General features: G+C 53.8%; 1 protein-coding gene across 10 annotated transcripts in view; it reads left to right on the top strand.

The window, feature by feature from the left end:
- Window positions 1–2,730: 2,730 nt before the first annotated feature.
- TNS1 (tensin 1) overlaps window positions 2,731–21,420 on the top strand; it is a 186,684-nt gene continuing 167,994 nt past the window's right edge. For 9 of the 10 annotated variants that reach the window (XR_004320092.1, XM_032480203.1, XM_032480202.1 and 6 more), the window contains exon 1: window positions 14,701–14,815. Coding sequence is in view for 1 of the 10 variants with exons in the window: in XM_032480201.1 (XP_032336092.1) it covers window positions 2,848–2,880; window positions 14,701–14,815 (148 nt within the window). In the remaining 9 variants the exon portion in view is untranslated. Of the gene's footprint in view, window positions 2,881–14,700; window positions 14,816–21,420 lie in introns of those variants that run through there. The other variant, XM_032480201.1, reaches the window with a different exon arrangement.

The raw sequence follows: 21,420 nt of genomic DNA, 5'->3' as shown, positions 1-21,420 counted from the left end.
GAGTCATTGCTTCTTCTCATGGCTGGCACCTGCTGTATGCCAGGCTCTGGGGTTACAAACACAGGCTATGTCCTTGCCCAAGGAACTCTCCTCATGTGTGGATGGGGGAGGGGATACCAGGCTGTGAAGGATGAATAATGGGTAACAAGCCTGAAAGCAGAGTCATTACATACAGATAGACACCTCAGATGGCAGAGTTGAGCATTCAACAGGGAAGGTGGTGGTTGGGTAGCTGGAAGTTCTTCCCAACAGTGAAAGGTTAAAATACAGGGGAGACCCCCATAGTCTTGGAAGAGAGGGGTGGGATTCTCGAAGGGGCCCCCCAGCACTAGCGTTCTCCACTCCCATTTTCAGTCCCAGCTGAGGGGACTGCAAAGGGAGCTGGCCTGGGGGCTGCAGGGACACTTTGGGCTGCATGGGAGGCCGGATGAGTTGGTGTCACTGTGACTTAGTCTTCGGTCTTGTTTTTCTTGTTTCTGGGAAGCCGCAAGGTGATTTCTCAGAACTCCCGAGATAGCTGCCGGGAGGCACATCTTCTAGTGACGCCAGCAGCAAAGGGCTTTGGGAGCAGGCAGGGGGAGATGGGTGGGAGTGGGCACTGGGACGTCAGGGCTGAGCTGGCTGTGCCCTTGAAGTTGCTGGGAGGCTGGCAGGGCTGGTGATGATGGCTAGGGGAGGGCCCCTGAGAACCACTCCTCCTTGATTACCCTACACTCCAGCCAGTGGAGAGAGGGAGGGTTTGCAGGAGTGTCTGTCTGTGGGCATCCCTAGAGATGGCTGCAGGGCCAGCTACATGTGGGACACTGGTCCATTTCAGTGTTGGCTGAACTGTCAATTGAACCCTGGCAGGCTTGGAAGGGATACCCAGGGGGCATTGTGGTTCTGGAAAGGGATGCAGGGTAGGGGAAGAAACTTTCATTGCCCCATAGCTCTGCAGAAGGACTTAGAAAGATGTGAGAAAGGACCCTGATTCCTCACCTTATAGCCTTCATCAGAGCAAAGATTCTTGACTCAGGTACCTGCTTCAGGAAGGACCAGAATTAGACATCTTGCTTTGGTATCCTCCCCTGACTTCTCGTATCACCAAGTAATAGAGGCCCTTGTGCAGTGCACAACTCGCACAGCTGCACGTGGCAGCCTGTTCCCAGATGAAGTGTGAATGTTTCCCTCTCATTCTGGGGTATCCCAGGTAGGTGTCCTGGCTGGACTATGGGCTGGGAGCCAGCACACCTGGCTGGGCAGGTCCACCTAAAGGGAGAGGCCAGTTGAAGAGATTGAACCTTGAAGTTGTGCCGTGTGTGGTGTTGACAGAGAGTGGTGAGGGCATGCTCTTGGGTGAGTGGGAGACAGAGGCAGGGGATATATAACCCTTTTCACATGTGGCCCGGGTCATGTACTGCATGCTGGTGTGTGTACATAGGAGCTCAAGCAGAGGACTTTCTTGCCAAGTTACTCAATCCAAGAAAATGGTCTCTGAGTGCCTGCTCTGGGTGGGGCCCTGTCCTCGGCATTCTGTGTGTTTATGTGAGTTGGACTGTGTGTCTTGGTGTGTGTGTGTCTACAGAAGGGGGTGGGGCTGAGCCCTCTTCCCCTCCCCTGGAAGGCTCCAAAAAATAGAGCTGATGATTCACCAGCCCCACCCACCCTCACTTGGTCCAGCTGCGGCCAGAGCTCCAAGAGGAAAGTTTTGGAGGGGAAGGTGGAGGGGGAGTTGAGACAATGAAGGCCCTGGGGGCGGGGGCAGATTTTGCTGGATTCCCCTTCAGTGAACCCTGGGAATGCATTTGGAACCTGTACCCCTCTTCTTCCCTGCTCTAGACCCCAAACTCTTGGCCCTGGGCTACGGTGTTGGTGTCGGGGAGGGGAGGAGAGGGGAGGGCTCGTTGGGGGGGTTGGGGGAGACCCTGTTTGAGGAGAAGTAGGCATGTGGAATGGTGGGAGGTGAAAACTGGGCCCAGGGAGGGGGAGCAGGGGAGGTGGAGGAGGAAGTGGGGAAATGCAAACCAAATGTTGGCCCAGGGCACAGTCAAGAAAAACAGACTCTCGCGGGAGCCTGCAGCAGGGCTCCCTTTAGGAACGGCAGGAAGGGCTGGGACAGATGTTTGGAGAAAAGAAAGAAAGGGGAAAAAAATGTAGGAAAAACTTGAAATGAAATCCACAGCTCAGAGGGGGCAGGGCCGTCCTCCAGCGGTCTCAAGCCTGGTTTCTTGCGAGTAAAGCATCGGGCTCTGAGCTTGCTGAAGGGGCACCAGGGCCTGACCTGGCTAAGTGTGTGTAAGCGAGCGTGTGTTCCAAGGGCGGGAGGGCATGTGTGTGATCTTGGAGATGGGATGGGGCCAAGGAACCCCAGGGCAGGCAGACTGTGCTGTCTCATGTCTGCCTGTCCATCCATCAAAGGTCGGGGGTGGGGGTCTGCAGTAAGTAGAACAGACTCCAGACGCCTGGTGGTGCCCAATCAAACCAGAAGGCAGAAGGAGCCTTGGGGGCTCACAGGGGCGGTGTGTCTGGGTTTGGGGGTGGCTTCTGCAGGGAGGGGCTGTCTCCTGCTTTGCCTCCTTTCCACCCCCTGTAAAGCAGAGCTTCTGACCCCCAAAGCCACTAGTGGAGCTGGGAGGAGGGAGGAGACAGGAGGCTGGGACAAGGGGGTGGAGTGGGGGAGGAGGAGGAGAAGGAGGGAGGGTGAGTTGGAGGCAGGCAGGGTGAGCTGCCGGGGCCGACAGATGCTGGCAGAGCCAGAGCAGCCGCTGCAGACTCAGAACTCCCTTCTGCCTACTCTGTGGGGACTGCGAGCTCAGGGGGACAATTTGCAGGCCCCGAGTGTTGCCCCAGACACGGGACCCATCGAAGATGACGTGGATCTGTCTGTCCTGCATGCTCTGGGTAGGTCCTGCTGCTCTAGCTAGGCGCTTGAACCCCACCCCCCCACCCCCACTCCTTCGACCTTAGCCTGAGGCTGAGAGAGCCTGTGGTGGGGGGAGTGTCGAAGGTGAAGGAGGGGGGGTCTCTCTGTCTCTAAGGGATGGAGGGAAAGACTGACTTGAGTAGATCCTCAGCCTGAGTCTTTCCCCATCAACAGGGCCCAGGCCCTGGTTCTACTGGTCAGTACACCCCGGTCCCCACTGCTCTCTCCCCGAGTTGAGTTCAGGAGCTGCAAGTAGAAAGAAGTCATCAAAAAGTTGGATTCTTTTTGGAGCCTCTCCTGTCCCCACCCCCACTGCCACCCCCACACTGGGGTGAAAATTCTTTACCCCTCAGTTGCTCAGCCCATGAGTCTGAGGAAGGAGCAGTGGTAGGGGCCTGGGGAACAGGGGATATTGACCTAGAAAGTGAAATTTGGAGAAGCAGGGCTTGGGGTAGGCTCTGCTCAGATTCCATCAGTTTTATCCCAATTTCAAATTCTACCTGCTGCTATCCCTCCCTCCATAGCCCTCCCATCCTTACCAAGACCTCCCGACTCCCTCCTGTCTCAGAGGAGGAAGCCATGGCCTCCTCTCCCCCTTTTCTTGGCCCCGATTCAGGAAGGCGTGTGTTGGGGCGAGGTGCCTGAGGGGTGGGCAGGCAGGGTCTGGGGGCCACATGGTGATGGTGAAAAGTCTTAAGGCCAGTCAGGGGCAGAGGCTTCTGGGAGAGGGGGCTGGGAGGGGGCTGACTGCTGGAAGAGGGGAGGGAGTAAGGGTGAGACCCCTTCCTCAGAGGGGCTCCGCTGCTGTCTGGGCCAGGAGAAGGCATGCACAGGGGTCAGGAGGGCGAGGAAGTCATCCCTGGCTGAGGTTAATGTTGGTCTCAAAGAGAATGATGGCTGGTTTGGGGGAGGGGGCTTCAGGCCCAGGATCCAGATGTGGCCTTTCCTGCCCCTTGCCCTGTTTCGGCCAGTCCTGGGGAGGGTTCTCTTTGGCCCAGGCAAGCCCAGGCTGAGGACAGTGGTGGGAGATCAGACTTGGGCAGCCAGGTGTACTTTGGGCAGAGAGGGGAAGAGGGGAAGAGGGGAAGGGGCTGGGCTGAGAGGGTTTGGGTGGAGTGTGGGGCTTGGGTGCAGGCACGGGTCTGAGTAATAGATTGAAGGTGTCTGGAGAGTCCTGCGCAGAGGAGGCATCAGGGGTTCATTGGGCTGGTGTTGACATCTGTAAAATGGGAGCAAGTTCATCTCTCCAGGCCCTTCTGGCTCCTTGGGACAGGCTCTGGGAGGCCTGCGGACTATGCTGAGGATAGAGGTGGGCAGGGAGGGAGGCCTGCAGTGGGCAGGATGGCAGTTGGACTTCCAGGGGTGATGTGCTGCTGTGGATGGAGGAAGGGCCACATCAGCAGAGAGGCAGTGGGAGAAGCGTTTCTTGGCTGTGAGCCTCAGTTTCCCTGTTGGTGAGATGAAGCTGATGGAGTGGGGTGCAGTAACCCTGTCCATGTTTCTTCTCTCCCCGAGACCTGGGAGAGGGGACAGGGGACCAAGGGCAAGTGTGGATTCTGTGACTTCTCTGAGGCCTTCCCTTTGCTCCTTTTTCTGCCCCCTCTCCTAGTGCCTTCCCAGCCCCTGTCCTGCCCCCACCCCCCACCACTGGGGTTGTGGGACAGCCGAGTGGGCAGGTTTCTGTGGGAATGGGAAGCAGCTGGTGGGAGTGGGCTGGGCAGAGGGTGTTTTCTCTCCGTCCAGCCCCAGCCTGGATGCCCACCGGCAGGATGGGCCCAAGTCTGGCATTGGGTGGACTGGCCCAAGGCCACAGTCCTGGCCCCATCAAGCTTCTTATCCCCCTCCTCCAGTCATCCAAGGCTATTGTACCAGAACTTTCCTCCTTTCTGGATGGGCCTCTGTGGGACTGGGGTGTGTGTTTGTAGCAGGGAACGAAGGGATAACCAGTGCCAATTATGGATGGGGGCATGGAGGTCCTGGAGACCAGGTGTTGCTTCTGCCTTGAGAGGCACCTGGTGGTGGGAAGTGTGTGGACTTTGACACCAGGCAGGATTAGGCTCAGATCCTAGTTTTGTCATTTACCAGATGGGCAGCCTTAGGTGCAACAGCTTCCTTCTTGAGCCTCAGTTTTCTGACCCGTTAAGCGGGGAGAATAATCCACACTTTTTGTCCTGCTCGGGTGAAGACAGAGACAATGTACATCCAAAGACCAGGCACCCAAGCACACAGTAGGTGTTCAGGAAATGCCGGTCCCTCCCCTACTCCATACCCCTCTGCTAGGCTTATGGGATTCCCTATATCCCAGATCTGATGTGGGGGAGGATCTCCCCAGGAATAGCTGCAGACAGTTCAGTCTAGAAGTAATCTATCTGTAGCACATGGTTTTAACAAGCTCTAGGAATAAAAATCACTTTATTAGCTGGGGAGCATAGCTATATATTATGCATAACTTGATTTTTTTTTCTTCAAATGCTCCCACTTGCTATTACATTTTCAAGTATGGTTTATTTAGAGAACAATTACATGCTATTAATTGAGGCTTTTTGTGTTGCCCAGATGGAGTTAGAGCTGCAGGCTCTTCCTTCTGGAGGGGCTCATTCTATTCCTGGGAACTGGGAAGAAGCTTATTAGATGGGGCTGAAAGAACCCCCAGGCAGGACTGAAGGCCAAGTCCAGCCCTGACCCCTCCCTGAGCAAGCCTTGTGGCCTCAGGCTCGTCACTTGACTTCTAGGCCTCACCGAAGCTTGGATGGTGTTCTCTGAGGCCACTTCCAGCCACAGACAAGGAAGCGTTCTCTTTGCTGGGGCCTGTGTGCTTCCCAGCGCCAAGCACATGTTTTTGTTGGAGAGTCCTCATGGGCCCCTGGTTTCCTGGTGGGCAGTTCTTGCCCTGTACACCCCAGCCTGACCACTTGGTCCTGAGTTCACTCTCTGGAGTTTTGTTGGCCCGTAAGGGCTGTGCCCACCGTGGGTTTGGGAGCTAGTCTGGGCTGCATGAGACTGATCAGGGTCTGAAATAAAACACTCCTTTTGTAAAATTTTTCAAAATGACGTTTGAGGTACAAAGTCCAGGAGAAATACCGTCCTGTTTTTGGGCAGTGTTCAGAGGAAGTGTGGCGCGCTGGCCGAGAGCTCAGTGCCTGGGTTTCATCCTGGCCCTGTCAGTTGGGAGTTCTGTGACCTTAGGCCAGTAGCTCCAAATCTCTGTCTCGCGGTTTCCTCACCTACTTATAGGGTCGTTAGGTTTTAAATGAGCCAATATATGTAGAATAGTGTCTCCTTCCCAGTAAGAGCTTGAGAAATGTTAGCTCTTTTCATCTGATAGCACATTTTCAAGGCCATGCAGCAAGTTTGTCAGAACTAGAACCTGGATCTCCTGCCTCCCCAGCCAAGGCTTCCTTTCTGGGAATACTTTAGCGCAGAGCATGTGGGGTCAGTGAGAATGGAGGTAAGGAAGATGTGAAGGCCCAGAACATGCAGGCCTTTTCCTGCAAGTAGCTTGCACAGGGTCAGAGCACGGACTTGGGTGCAAATCCTGGCTCTGCCGCTTGCTAGCTGTGTGGTCCCGGCAGCTGTTGAACTTCTCTGTGCCTTACCTGTGTCCATTTCCTTGAGTTTCACAATTTCATTTGAACCTCACTGTGATTCTGGGAGGTAGGAAGGCCAGGGAGCTCCAGTTTCTAGCCAAGGTGAAAGAGACCCACAGAGGGGAAGTGGCCTGCCCAAGGGACCACAGGGCCACTGGGTTCAGTGCTCCTGCAGAGAGGAAGGGTATGGGCTGGGGGCTTTGCAGCTCTGCGTTGAGGGGTTGGTGGTGAGCAGCCCAGGGATAGGAAGTGGTGAGCACTGTGATGAAGAAACCATGCAGTCGTTGGGCCATGTGAGCCCCCACCCACCCATGTTCCCGTCCATCTACCTCACAAATGATTACAGGTGCCAACTTTCTTCAAGAAACTTGCAAATATTAGGCAGATGATTGCAATAAGATGGGTGTTACCAGGAGGATGGGGGTCGGGTTATAGCTCAGTGGTACAGTGCGTGCTTAGCATGCTTGAGGTCCTGGGTTCAATCCCCAGTACCTCCATTAAAAATAAATACACATTGTGCTGTACACCAGAAACTGACACAACGCTGTTGTTATGTACTTCAGTTAAAAAAATTATAAAAAGGAATAAAAAAATAAATATACAAGTAATATCTTAAAAAATAAATACAGGTGTTTAAAAATAAATTTTAAAAATGTTAAAAAAAAAAAAAAGATGGCTGTTACCAGGAGGGAAACTGTGGGGACATTTAAAGGAGGATCTAACCTAGATTAGGGGAGAGGAAGATGTATCAGGAAAGACCTGTCCGGAGGTGAACTTTAAAATAGCTCCAGCGATGAAGCTGAGACCTCAGAAATCCAAGTGCAGGAAGAAAGAATAATTGAAGAAGAATGAGGCGGAGTAAAGTGGCCAGTAGACGGCCTTTGGACCGAAGGGCACTGACGATGTAACTGCCGGGGCTCCTCCAGGTCACATGGACGGCAGCTGTCAACACACCCTTGGAAGTGGTGGTAGTGCCATGGTTAGGGACTTGGGGACCCTGTCTCAGACTCAGATTTGAATCTTCCATCCCGCCTTCCCTGTATGTCTCAGAGCACATTCTTCAGCTTCATCGTAGGATGTTGTTGTGAGGATTCAATGATGGAACCTGTGCCAGCCCCTTGCCATTTTGTCAGGCCCATTCATGGGAGCTTAGATGACCCACATATCTGCACCCTCCCACTCCAGGAGATGATTTCACTTCAGAGCACAAGAAAGGGACTTGGGACTTGGTGCTCAAAAATGGTGGGATGTGGTTTACGACGAAGCCAAGGGGAGAGAGAGACAGGCAGTCTGATGGAGAAGAGATGATTCAGCTCAGGAAGCCAAGTCAGGGGCAAGGGCTACCGGGGAGAATCCCAGGCTTCCCAAGCCTCTGTGTGCTCCTCTGTCACGGGGGAGCGCAGTTAAAGCCACTGTCTGCATCCTCCATCCCGTGGAGATCCAGGGCTTCTCAGTATCAGAGAGCTTTCTCCTTGGCCAGGTGATGCCAGCACCTGGTGTCTGTGGTGAGTGAAGGGGCGGAGCCCGTGTTCTGTCCTCTGAGGGCTGGACAATGGGAGTGGGTGGAATTACACTAGAAGGAACCAAGGTCAGGCAGCAAATCCATCTGGTTTGCTCCTTCTGACTTGTTCGGGGCTCCTGCTGTTCTGGACCCAGGGGACACGGAGCAGCATGACATGCAGATGCTTGTGCCCAGTGGGCTAGTCCAGCACACACAGGCACGTCAGCACAAATCAGAGCCCATTTCCAGTAAGCACTTACTACATGTCAGGCGCTATTCCAACCACTTTTCAGGCATTGCATCCTTGTGATCCTCACAACCTAGGAGCGGTTGCTATGATTAGCCCACTCAGCAGATTAGTAAAGTGAGGCAGACAGGGGTTAAGCACCTCGCCCAGGGTCACTGAGCTAACAAGTGGGGAAGCAGGAATCCGTCAGATTGCACAGAGCGCTGTGATGGGGCATGAAGCACGTGCAGTGGAGGAAAGGAAGGGACACTTGGCGGCGCTTAGCCTGGACCGAATCGTGAGGAAATGACCAGACAAATCGAGATGCTGAGGGACAGACAGTCTGTCAAGGAGCCTGGACTCTTCAAAAAAGTCAGGGTCATAAAAGAGAAATCAAAAGGTAAAGCAGTGTGTCCACATGAAAGAGGAAAGAAACGCAGCAACTAAATGTAATGCAAGACCTTGATCGGATTCTGAGTCCAAAATAAAATCAAATGCAAAGAGCCAGATCTAATGGGTGCATTGTGGCAAAAGGGGAGATTAGACTATGAACTGAAGATTAGGTAACAGTATCATATCGATGTCGAATTTCCTGAGAGCGGTAGTTATACTGGGCTGAGGTAGGGGACAGAGACAGAGAACAAGCTTGGGACTGAAGTGGCGAAATGTTAACAACTGGTGAATCGAGGCCAAGGGCTTACGTATGTTCATCTTTTTCAGAGTTTTAAAACTTTTCATAGTGGAAAAAGAAGACAGGGGTGGGGAGACTGATTTTGACAGAGGTGCTGGGAGGTGGTATCTGGGAAGAGCTCCCTGAGGGGATGAGGTTTGAATGAGGCCTTCGAAGATGCCTAGAAGCTGGACAAGCTGAGAGGGAGGAAGGGCATTCCAGGAAGAGGGAACAGCAGGGTGGAGGCTCAGAGGTGGATGCAGGGCAGGGAGTTGGGGAGCTTGGTGTAGGGGTTGAGATGGCCTGATGGGTGGGGTATGGACCGAGGCTGCTTCCCTGCTGACTCGAGGGAATGCAGGTTTTACCTTGGATGCATGGGAAGGCGTGGAAACATTTTGGGGTGAGTGGGGGTGTCAGTGGCCCCACAGAGCTGTGCTCCTTAGAGGCTGTGTGGGGAGGAGGGGCACAGTGTCGAGGGGCCCATGAGGCTGTTACACCAGTCCCAGGCAGAAGTGACAGGGCCTCCAATTGGGCAAAGGTAGTGGAATGAAAAAGCACTGGAGGCCAAGAGAGTGTTTGGGAAGCAAAATTTACAGTATGGCAACCGGTTGGATTGGAGGGTGGAGGGCCGGGAAGAGGTGAGAGTGACTCAGAGTTTTCCACCTAGGGCGACCAGGAACATGGTCTGGCCATTAGCTGGCTGGGGGATTTGCAGGGTGGGCGGGTGGTTAAGGAACTTCGGGGTGTACATGAAGCTGAGGTGGACTTGAGGGGGAGCTTGCATTTGAGGTGCTGGGGGACTCCCAGATGCCAGGCTGCAACTTCATTGGGAGTCCCAGTCTTCTCCACAGAAATGATGGCTGATGCCAACCAGGGCCTGGTGTCCCAACCCAAGGTGACAATACATGGAAGGGTGGATGGCCAGGAGGCAGGGTGAGGACCAAATGATTCTCCAGGTCTGTCTTGGACCTGCTTTTTGGTGACTCTCCCAAGACTCACTGGCTTGCAGGCATCTGCCCTCTGGCCTCATCATCTGGGCTCCTAGTGTTGGCCCAGGGAGCCTAATGGCCAGGGCTGAGGAGATTTCTTGGGGAGGAGGCAGGAGTTCATGAGCTGGAGGACCCCTAGTGTTATTAGCCCCTTTTCATCACCCCCCCACCACCACACTGCCCCATGGGGCTGGGAGGAACCAACAAACAGCCATTCCCACCCCAAGGCCAAGGACTCCTGCCAAGGCTGCCCAAACCAGATGTGCCACACCCCTCTGGCAGGAAGCTTGGCTGAACAGAGGGTGGGAGGAAGAGATCCCCTAGAGGCCCAGGAAAGCCCTTCAATGCTGGATGGGCTTGTTCCAGGGCTAGGGCTCTGGGCTTGGAGAGTGGGGAAGAATGACTTCTGGCAGGGACCCCTCCCCTCTTCTGGGCTCTGGCTCTCAAGGGTGTTGGAAAGACCAGGCAGCTCCTGCCATGCTGGGCCTCCTCTGAGTTTCCCCCAGGTCCGTTAGGAGCTAATCCAGCAAGGGAGGGGCTGGGTGTGCTTTGTGAGGCTGTCTGCCACTTGTCGGGGAAAATGATGATCATTGTCATAACAAGCCGCTACCCTCGAGCTTGGGGCTTTATGGGCTCATCCACGTGCTCTGCCTGTGCGTGCAGGGTGACCGTGGGCGAAGGCAGGGTAGGTACTAGACCCTCGTTTCTCTTCTTCCTCTGGGCTTTGACATGTGATTGTTGGGAAGTTCTCGTTCCCCCGAGGCTAATTGTGCATCCTGGTGGTTCTTGCCCGCGGGGTTTGCTTTGCCTTCAGTAACTTCACAGCTCGTGTCTGGCCCCTTCTTCCAGTGACAGATCCTGCGGGTATTTGATAAGAGACTTACCCACCCTAGACTTTCTCCTTCCTCATCCTGGGGAACCTTCACACCTGTGCATCTGACTCTTTCAACAAGATTACCAGACATCCCAGTTTATACCCGGAGAAGCCAGTGCTGGCAGAGTCGAGGTCATGACCTGGGGTCACTTGCCCGGGCGTGGCTGAGCTGGTCTCCTCGCTCCTGCTGGGGTTGCCCAGCCTCTCATGGAGGGCGATGTCTTGCTAGACATCCTTACATCATCTCGTTAGATGTAACCATGTCCCATCCGCAGATCCCACAGTCCCTTCATCTCAAACTGGCCCATTATTTCCCCTACACTGTGTACACTCGGACTGTCTTGTCCACATTTCATCTGGGGACTATGAGGTCCAGAGAAAGCCACTGTGGTGTTTTCAAGGCCTAAAAAGCAGGTCTCTAGACTCCCCTCCCAGGGACCCCTTAGTCAGAGAGGCAGGATGGGGTGGAGGTGAGGGGAAGGAGCGTGCCAGGTCATCCCCCAGGAGCAGCTTAGGAAGGCTGTGAGAGAGGCCAAGGAGTGTGTCTGAACCCTGTTCCTGCTCTTCAAGGCCAGGCGAGAGGAGATTTCATAAACTCATATTTTATGGGATTGGGTCGGCAGGGTAGGCAAGCCCAGGGCCCAGGGGAGAAGGCTGGGTGTTTGCTTGTCAGCCTAGAAGCCTCTGCCTGCTCCCCATCTGTTCTCTGGGCAGTGGGACCCTCTTTGGGGAAATTCCACTACCCCAACTATGCTTTAGGGAGGAGACCTCTTTCCCTGGGCTTTGGGGGAAGGGCTGGATTGGGGATGAAGGCAGAGAAGTCTGGGGGATAAGCTGGAAAAGGGAGCTTTGTTAACTTAGTGGGGTGGGAGAGGTAAGCTTGGAAGCGGCAGAGTAGGACTGAGATGACCGTGCTCTAGGTCTTCCTGCCTTCCTCCCCAGACAGGCCTTACACTGAATGCCAAGGCCCCTCCCTGTGCCTCCTCCCATCCCTGGGCTGTGCTGTTGACCTAGGGCTGGATCCCCTCCCCGCAATGTCTGTGACCGAGATCATTTGGAAGGCTGCCAGCCAGGGGCTGAGATGGGAAAACAGGGGAGGTGTGACCTCAGAATGGAGGGGATTCACTTGCCTCTCCTTGTGGGATGGGGACACTGAGTGAAGTCCAGAGCTGGGCAGTGCCCTGCCTTCTACCACGCAACCTGACACCTCTCCTAGAGCCGTCTTTGGAATATCAGAACCCTGGCCCGGCTGCCTGGCCCAGCCACCGGGGGGCACTGCTGGGCTCCTGCACCCACTCCTGGCTCCACCACCCTTTGCTCTCTCTGACTCTGCCCTGGGCTTTATCTGTTCCTTCCTGCCTCTCCACCGTCTCTGTCTGCCTGTCTCTGAATTTTGAGACAATCTAAAACTTCAGAAAAGTTGCAAATACGGTGCAAAGAATTTTTTCCCCCTGAGCTGTTTGAGAGTAAGTTGCTGGTATGATGCCCTACTACCCCTACATACGTTCCTGTTTTCCTACAAGGACTTTTCCTACCTAACCTGACACAGCCATCGAAGTCAGGATAGTGACATTGCTGCGTGACTGCCTTCTCATCCTCCGACCCCACTGAAGTTTGGCCAGTTGTCCCAGTGATGTCCTTCAGGGGCATGGAAAGAATCCAATTCAGAAGCGGCTGTAACATTTGGTTGTCACATTGATTTAGTCTCGTTCCATCTGGAAACCTCCTCGGTCTTTCCTTGACTTTTGTGACCTTGTCACTTTTGAAGATTAGAAGCCATTTAATTGGTAGACTGCCCCGCCATTTGGGTTGGTCTGATGTTTCCTCCTGATTAGGTTCAGCTTGTGTCTGTTTGGCAGGAGCATCACGAAAGTGATGTTCTGTTCTCAGACTGTCTCCTCCGTGGCACACGGTCTCCACTCATCCCATTACTGGTGATGTTAACTTTGATCGCTTGATTTAAGTGGAGTCTGCCAGGGAAAATTACTTTTTTCCCCTTTGTAATTTATAAGTATGATGTGGGGAAGTGCTTTGAGACTCGCAAATGCTCTGTTTCTCATCAAACTTTTGATGTATTCACTTATTTCACGTATCAGTGCGGGCTCATTTAAGCCATTACTATCATTATGTATTTGATGCTCAGATCTTCCCAGTCTGAGGGGCCCCTTCAAGCTGGCTTCTGTGTCCTTTTGTCTGTCTCTCCCCCTTTGATTCTCTGGTTCCCTTTATAGTCTCCATGTGTTTCTATCTAAACTCTCTCACTCTCGGTGCGTGCTTGTTCGTCTCTGTCTTTATCTCTGCCTTTATCTTGGTCCTGTTTTTTTCCCCTCTCTGTCTGAGTCTTGCTTTTGTCTGTCTTTCTCTCTTTTCTCTCTCTCTCCTCTCTCTCTCCCTCTATCTCTTTCTGTATCTTTGTCTTTTTCTCTGTCTCTGACACTGTCTTTGTCTCTCTTTCCCCCCTCTACCTCTCTCTGTCTTGCTGGCTTTCCGTCTCTCTCATTTTGATCATTTTCCTCTCCGTGTCTTCCGCGGCTCAGTCTTGTTTGCCCAGGACTCACCACTGCAGGGTCTTCAGCTGGGGGTCCTGGACTCGCTGGGTTTGTGGGACACTGTCAGCCACCCTCGTCTGAACACACAGAGCTGGAAGGCTCTGGAGCAGGGTGCAAGGAGGGGGATTGGAGGAGAAGAACCCTCTCCCTGGAACTGCGGGGTCTGTGATCATGTCTGTGTCCATGTGTGTGCAGAGGGCGGGGAGAGGAAGCGTCATGTCTGTGCTTCTGCTGGCCCCTGCTGCTGGAGCCGGGAAATGAATCACGTTAGACACCAGGGTGAGGTCCTTGGAGAGGACAGTGCATGCGTGCAGGGCATGACTTCCTGGGGAGTCCTCTGAAAGGGGAGCTTTCCCAGTCTGTGCCTGGGCTGGGGGCCGCGGGTGGGAGGATGTTGGTCCTAAGCAGTGTAGGCACAGGACTTTGCGCTTAGAGTGCATTTCCATATCTGGTCATAAGGGGTGTGGGGTCCAACCTCATGCTGTCTGGAGGGGGAGACTGAGGCTGGTGGTAGCGGTGGGCTGGCTACTGGCCCAGGGCTCACGGCAAGTCAGACCCAGAGAAGGCTTGACTGCCAGCCCGCCTCTCATTTCATGTGTGTGGTGGTGTAGTCTCAAAAAAGATATTTAACCTATCAATATTTTTATAATTCAAAGCATAGTATATAAAAATAAAGATGGAAGATGCCTTCTAGGCTGGGGCAGGGGGCGGTAGTGAGGGTGAGGGAGAGAACTGAGGGGCCCAGCACTCTGGGGTCGTGGGTACAAGATTCAGGGCCACCCACAGTGGAATGGATGAGTGAGCTGCGGGCACAGGATGGAAGACCACACAGCGATGGGAAGGAAGGAGCCACTTCTCTATGCGACCACGTGCATGAATCCCACAGATCCTTGCTGAGCAGAAGAAGCAGACACATACTGTGTAATTCCACTCATATAAAGTTTAAAACCTGGCAGAATGGATCTTTGGTGATGGAAGTCACAATAGTATTTACCTTGGGGTGACAGGGACTGGGATGGCCACGGGGGAGCCTCCTGGGGTGAGGTTCCATGAGGCGCATGTGTGTCAAATTGTATTGAGCAATAAGTTTAAACTTAGTGCACTTTGCTAATAAAGTAAAATTTAAGAACATGATTAAGAAACCACAGAGGGGCCTGTGGTCCCTGGGTGTGGGGTTTCCAGTTATCTGTTCCCACTTCAGTCTGGGAGCCTGAGTCGCACCCATAGCCTTCTCTGTCCCTGGGCACCTCCTCCCAGAAGTGGGCTCAGGCCTCTCACAGCTGAAGGGGCTCTCGCCTCTCCTTTTTCCCAGGGTCTGCCTGCTTCTCCCCAGTCCCCCGGCTCTTTCCCCAGGAGCCCTGCCTTCTGCCCAGGCCTGACCACTGTTCCTTTCCTCCCACAGCCCGAGGATCTGGAGGCCCCCAAGAGTCACCACTTCAAGGTGAAGACATTCAAGAAGGTGAAGCCCTGTGGGATTTGCCGACAGGTCATCACCCGGGAGGGTTGCACCTGCAAAGGTGAGCAGCTGGCTGGGCCATGGGGGTGAGGAGCATGTCTTCATGGGAAGGAAATGGCCTGGGGCCCAGGTCAGGCTGGGACTTGGCTTTATGGATGTCCTTGGGGTCCCGACTTGGTGCCTGGTTCTCCTCTGGGAGGGGATGCTGAGCACATGGATGGCAAGCGTGTGGGTATGTTTGGACGGCATATGGCAGGTGTGGATGGCATGAAGGGGTATGTGGATGGCATACAGATGGCATGTAAATGGCCTGGAGGAGGCGTACGGATAGTATGTATTGGCAGGTGGCTGGTGTGTGGTTGGTGTGTGGAGGTCATGTGGAAGGTTTGTGGGTGGTGTGTGCCCGGCACTGGGGATACTGCAAAGACACCAAGCCACAGTCCTCCCCCTGTGGCAGCTTAGGGGTGAGTTTAAGAGGACCCATGTTCACCCTTGGAGAAGGGCCTGCTGGCTGCCAGGCTTTTGCAATGACTGTTCTCATGTGTTCATGGAACGGCCTGGGGTTTGCTGTCACTGCTGCCAGGGGAGTCAGTGTCTTGTCCCAGATTACACAGTGAAGTCAGCAGGAGGCCCCTGCACCCGATCTTGGTGACTGACACCACCCACCCCGATGTCCCACCAGATGCCTCCCTGTCCCTCACCCCTGCCTCCCATCCATCCCCAGCCCCCTCCTCCATGCGGCTTCAGTTGCTGGGCTTCTCTGCAGCCAATTCAGGCAGCTGGCATCTCTCACCTCTTGCAGCCCCTCTGCCTCTCGCATCCTGACCCCCCTCTCCAGCCCACCTCTGCACCAGCTTCCATGTGGATCTAGTCCTGTCAGTTCCCTGGGTAAAGCCTTGGCAGCCCTGACACCCTCAAGACCAAGCACAGACCCTTTCCTGCGGCCGCATGGCCTGGCAGTCCACCCATTGCGAGCTCTCTGACCCATGTCCTCCAGCCCCCAAGGCCATAGTGAAACAAGCTACACCTTGCACACTTCTCGAATATGCCAAATATATACAATATGCCAAAGGGCCAGGACATTTCTTGCCGGAAGCCTTTACTCATGGATGTCTCTCTGCTAGAACTCTCCCCTCTTCCTTCCCTTCATGCCCAAATCCTGGTGGGGCTGGGAAGCTGGGCATCACAGCCTAGTGAACAATGAATAAAACACTTCGTATGAAAGCACTCCTGCACATGATCTCTTGAGATGCTCATGGCATCCAGGAGGTGCTGGGGTCATCTCTGTTTTACAGATAAGGAAGCTGAGGCTCAGAGTAGCTAAATCTCTTGCCAAGGCACACAGCTGTCTGGGTCAGAGTAGTGTTTCCAGCTTGTGGCAAACTCTGGGGGTGGGAGGGCTTCCTAGACAGGGAGTTTCAGCTGGTGTTGGAGGTTGGAGTGAGTAGATAGAAGTGTGTGTGTGTGTGAATGTGAATGTGGGAGATGTTCCAGGCACAGCTAAGGGCAGAGGTTTATGGTCCTTAACTGCAGGGCTGGGTCACCCAGACTGAGTTTAGGGGGCAAACAGGAACTTTTGCAATACCAACATTAGCCACAAGGTGGCATCCTCCCCCCAAGACGTCTGGCTGGGATAGGTGGTGGTTTAGGGTGGGAGCTGGAAATAAGCCAGGGAGACGTTGCTTAGGGTTCTGCATTTTGCTTGCATCACCACCTCCACACCACCCTGTCCCCTGAACCTGCTCAGGTTAGCCCCTGGCCATCTCCCCATTCCTTCCTAATTCAGTGTGCTTTCCCTTCATCCCAGTGACCCTCAATGCTGCTCTTATAGGGGCTGGGGTTAGAGGGAAGTTCCGACATATTCACTGGGTGACCTTGGGCAGGTCTCTGGCCACACACTCTGTGATAGTCTGTGGTCCTAGGTTCTGCAAATGACCTGGCTTCAAGGCCTCGGTTCAGGAGGGGATTTGACCCCACGTGAATGGAAGGCTCCCAAGGTGAGCAGGGATGACCCTGGTCTTACTTGGTTTGGAGCCCGTTCCTGCTAGTGTGAACCAGAGTGGAGGGCCCATGGCCAGTGGCTGCCAGGCTGGTTTGGCAGCTCTGGGTGAGTTTGCAGGAAGAATGCCAGGGCTACTCTCCGGAGGCACCACCAGGTGTCAGGACTGGGCCACGGAAGGACCAGGGGCCCCCGGCCCTGCAAGGGAGGACAGAAGACTCCTGGCTCTTCTACAGGCCATATGTGCACCCCCAGCAAGAGGGTTGGGGGCAACAGGTCTGTCAGCAGGGTTGGGGCCACTGCGTTTGCTGGTGGGAGATACAGGAGTGGACCAACCCTCTGTGCTTTGGAAACAGAAGGTTGTGATGACATGAGATGAACAGACCCCTTATCCATCCATCCATCCATCCATCCATCCATCCATCCATCCTTCCTTCCCTCCATCCATGCAGGGCCACCAGGTGTGTTGAACAGGCTGTTCCCTGGCTGAGAGGGCAATTGTGGACTAAAATCCAGGCCATATTTTATTCACCAAGCCCAACCCAAAGGGTGTGCTATGCTCCCTGGTTCCTCTTCTGGTCTTTAAGTCTCGGACTACAGCCTGGATTAATGGCTGGGGGTTCTAGGTCGAATGTCAAGGCCCTGAATTCGGTCTCCATGGGGCTTGCAATGTTGAGGGAACTTCTGCTGCAGGCAGGGGCAGTGAGGACACCTTCCCAGATCTAGAGAGAATGGGGTATTTGTCCATCTCTCACCAGCTGCCCTGCTCCATAGGTCCCACTCTCCTGCATTTCACCGTTTAATGGAACATGGCCGAAGGAGGTGGGGTGGAAGATGGGGTGGAGAAGGAATTCAAGGAACCTGGGGTCTAGTCCTGGTTCTGGAGACTCAAAGGCGACTGAGGCAAAGAACCAAGGTGGGTGGACATGCGGGTGTAAGCGTGACAGACATATAGGAAAAGAGGTCGCCGTGAGACCTCAGCTGGTCTTCTCTGGCACTGAGCCTGCTTCCTCCTGCGTACCACGCGCTTAGTAATCAACCTTGTCCTCATCTCTGAGGTGGTGATTGTGAGGAGCACGAAGGTTCTGTGTGTGGCTGTAAAACGGGCAGGAGTGTCAGGACCAAGGCTCCCTGTGGGGAGACCATGGGAGAAGAAGCCCAAGGCCTTTGTCAGTGGCCCAGCCTCTATTTCCAGCCCTGTTGCTCACAGGATGTGTGACCTCAGATAAATCACTTCACTGCTTAGGCCTCAGTTTCCTCATCTATAGATAAAGGGCTAGACCAAGAATGTCCCCTGAGGCCCAGACCATGGAAGAGCCTGGAGAATTCCCTTGTTGGCATCTGTAGAGTCTGGTAACCCTCCCAGTGTAGGCTGCCACTCCACGCTTGTGTGCATGTGTGCACCCATCTGACAGTCATGAACCAAGCCCCGCTGGGCTGGATGCTGGGCCAGATACTGGTGCCAAGATTCAACCCCTGACCTGGGAAGCAGACATGCTATTAAACAGTTACAGGGCCTGGTGGCAAAGCTGGCACAGAGCTGTGTGTGAAAGGCTGTCTCTGACTCAGCAGAGATTTTCCTGTCAGGCTTCAGCAGGGATGGCATATGTAGGCTGGGTCTTGAGGGATGTGTAGGAGTTCCTCAGCTGAAACATGGGTTTCTCACAGGTCTCTGGGGGCAGTGCTCCAGGGAGTCTAGGGCCTTGCCCAAAGGCCTTAGCCTCTTGCCGGGCTGAAACCCAAGGGAAGAGACCAGAATGCCAGCTCAAGAGCCCAAGGGCTGCCGTCTGGATCTGAATGGGGGCCCAGATTTAGAGTGTTTCCCTTTTCAATGCCCCTGGTCACCCTGGAAGATAAAGGCCGTCACCTGCAGTTTCCCCAGGGTGGGATGCACCTGGGGAAGAGGATTCAGCCCTTCATGGGACAAGCCTACCAGAAGCCCTCACTGGCTGTATTTGGGGAAACCTTGTTTCAGGGAGTCTTCTCCTCTCCACTGGGGATCCCAGCTTCTACTGCATCTGAGGACCTCCTTGGAGTCATTGCAAAGAGCCTGCTAGAGTGGGAGGACCCTGGGTTCTAGTCCTGGCTGGCCCCTGCATGGCTGTGTGACGTTGGGTGAGACACTTAACCTCTCTGGGCCTGGTTTTCCTGGTTCTCTAAATGAGGGGTTGGACTAGGGCACAGGTTCTAACTGTTGCAGGGAAACTGTAAGTTTCTTTGAAGGTGTTTTAGGGATCTGAGAGGGTAGAGAAGAGGGGAAATCTGAGAGCAGTCTTAAGGATCTAGGGCCAGGGAAACCCTGCCCACTTCAATCAGCTCTGGTTTTGGGAGTTAAATATATTAGGAGGCCGGCTGGTGTGGCAGTTTTGCAGTTGTCTCAGACATCCTAGATTCAAATCCCAGCTCTTACTAGTGAGGACTTAGGCAGATTGCTTCCCCTCTCTGAGCCTCAGTTATCTCACTTTTAAAATGGGTCACATAGCAAACCTCCCTCCTCAGGTTACTGTGGGGATTACCTGAGATAATACCCATGAAGTGCTCAGGACAGATCCTGGCACACAGCAAGCATTCAATAATTGCCAATCAATATCACTGAGATTCCATCTAAGAGGAGGCAGTTGCAGGAGTTTAGCTGCAAAAACAAAAGTTTGAAAACCACTAGATAGGATGATCTAGAAGGTTTCTTCCTGCTTCAACATCAGAGCCACATTGTACCCACTGCCCCTGACCACCCCCAGAGATATCTTGCATTAGGGTTCTCCAGAGAAACAAAACCAGCAAGAGGGGTAGGTAGGTAGGTAGACAGACAAATATTTAAGGAACTGGCTCATTTGAGTGTGGAAGCTTGGCAAGTCCAAAATCTACAGGGCAGACTGTCAGATTGGAGATCCAGGGAAGAGTTGCAGTTCAAATCCAAAAGCAGTCTGCTGGCAGAATTCCTTTCTTGCTTGGGGAAATCAGTCTTTATTCTTCAGGCCTTCAACTGATTGGACAAGGCCCACCCACATTATGGCAGGTAATGTATTTTACTCAAAATCTACTGATTTAAATTTTTACCTCATCCAAAAAAATCCCATTCACAGAAACATCTAGAATGATATTAAACAAATATCTGGGTACTGTGGACTAGCCAAGTTGACACCTAATATAAACCCATCACATACCTCCAAGCCAGGCAGTGGAGATTAGCAAGGCAGGGAAGACCTGAGAGGCCCGGTGGGCAGGTGGGCAGCTGGAAAGTTGTCTCTGCCAGTCGGGGAAGGAGTGGAGGCCGGCCAGGCACACAGGCAGTTATCGCCAGGGTCAGGTGCACACTGAGGCTATGTGCTCATTTTCCGACCCGAGGCCAGGAGGAAAAGGCCATTTAGATCCCAACAATGTTGGCTTCCTGTGTTCCCGAGAGGCAGGAAGCCACCCCAGGACAGAGCACCGGCAGCCCAGCGAGGCGGGAGTTGGCCAAGGGCTGGGGTTGGGGGTACGGTGCTCCACCCCTGCAGGTAATCCATGAACCCCTCCCCAATATGGGATTTTGGCTCCGTCTCAGGCCACCGGCTGGGCCCTGCTGCACGGAGGCAGTGTTAACACCTAGGGGCAGAGGTGGGGCCTCTGGAGCTCCATGGCGCTTTGGTTTGACAGGGTTCCTTCCCCAGAGGGCATCATCTTGCAGGGTCACTGGCCTTCTGTGGGGGGAAAGCCACCATCTGCTCAGGTGGGGTTGATCCTGAGATGTGTGTCCAGAGAGGGCTTAGGCAGCAAAGGGTGCCAGGAAGGGGAAGCTGGGCTTTTCCTGCCCTTGTCACCCTGAAATGAGGAATGGTACCCTGTGGAGTGGGTATCCTTGTCAGCTGGATGTTTCCTCAACAACCTGAGATGTCTTCAGGGTTGGAACCTGGGTTCCCCACTTTGTTGGTTGGAGGGAGGAAGTGGTGGGTGGTGACTGTAAGAGCTTGTGCACAGGCTCTCACAGCTGGAAGAGGGCTTGGAGACCATCTGTTTCAGGGGTTGGAAATGCAAGCGCATTCAAGGGGAAAGCAGGCAAATGAGTGTGGACAGTAGGCCATGGTGAGGGTCCAAGGGATCTGGAAAGAGCTGATCTGCTGAAAGGCATTCCAGCTAATTAAAGACATCTTTGAGTTTTAAATATTGGGCCAGCTAATGAAGGCAAGGGTGCAGGCCCAATCTACCTTGGAGACTGCCAGTTGACCGTGTTATTCTCTAAGCAGGAATTAAGACTCAGAGAGGGGGGAATGACTTGCATCAGGTCACACAGCTATGCTAGCAGTTAGGACTAGGACCCAGGTCTTTTTCGAAGTGCGCTCTGGGCTGGCCACGTATATTAATTTGTTTAATTCTCGCAACAACCCTGCGAGGTAGGTGCTATTATTACCCCTATTTTGTACATGAGGAGATGAAGGCTCAGAGTAGTTAAGTAACTTGCCCCAGATCACAGAGCTGGTGCATGACCTGCATCTGAGCTGAGAGCCAGTCTACATGTAGCCAAGTAAGTAAGCAGGTAGATGGAGAGCAGGACCAGTGCGTGAGTGGATGAAGGATCAGTGAACTCCTTTAGTGCTCCCAACCCTCACCAGGCTTGATCATACATGGTGTTTGTCCTGAAGCACTTGGGAAGAGTGACTATGGTCCCTACTTGCCCTCTCCCAGCAGAG

This window comes from Camelus ferus, chromosome 5, assembly GCF_009834535.1.
Source record: "Camelus ferus isolate YT-003-E chromosome 5, BCGSAC_Cfer_1.0, whole genome shotgun sequence".
Taxonomy (NCBI): domain Eukaryota; kingdom Metazoa; phylum Chordata; class Mammalia; order Artiodactyla; family Camelidae; genus Camelus; species Camelus ferus.
The sequence above is the reverse complement of the archived record's forward strand: the minus strand, read 5'-3'. Positions and strand labels throughout refer to the sequence as shown.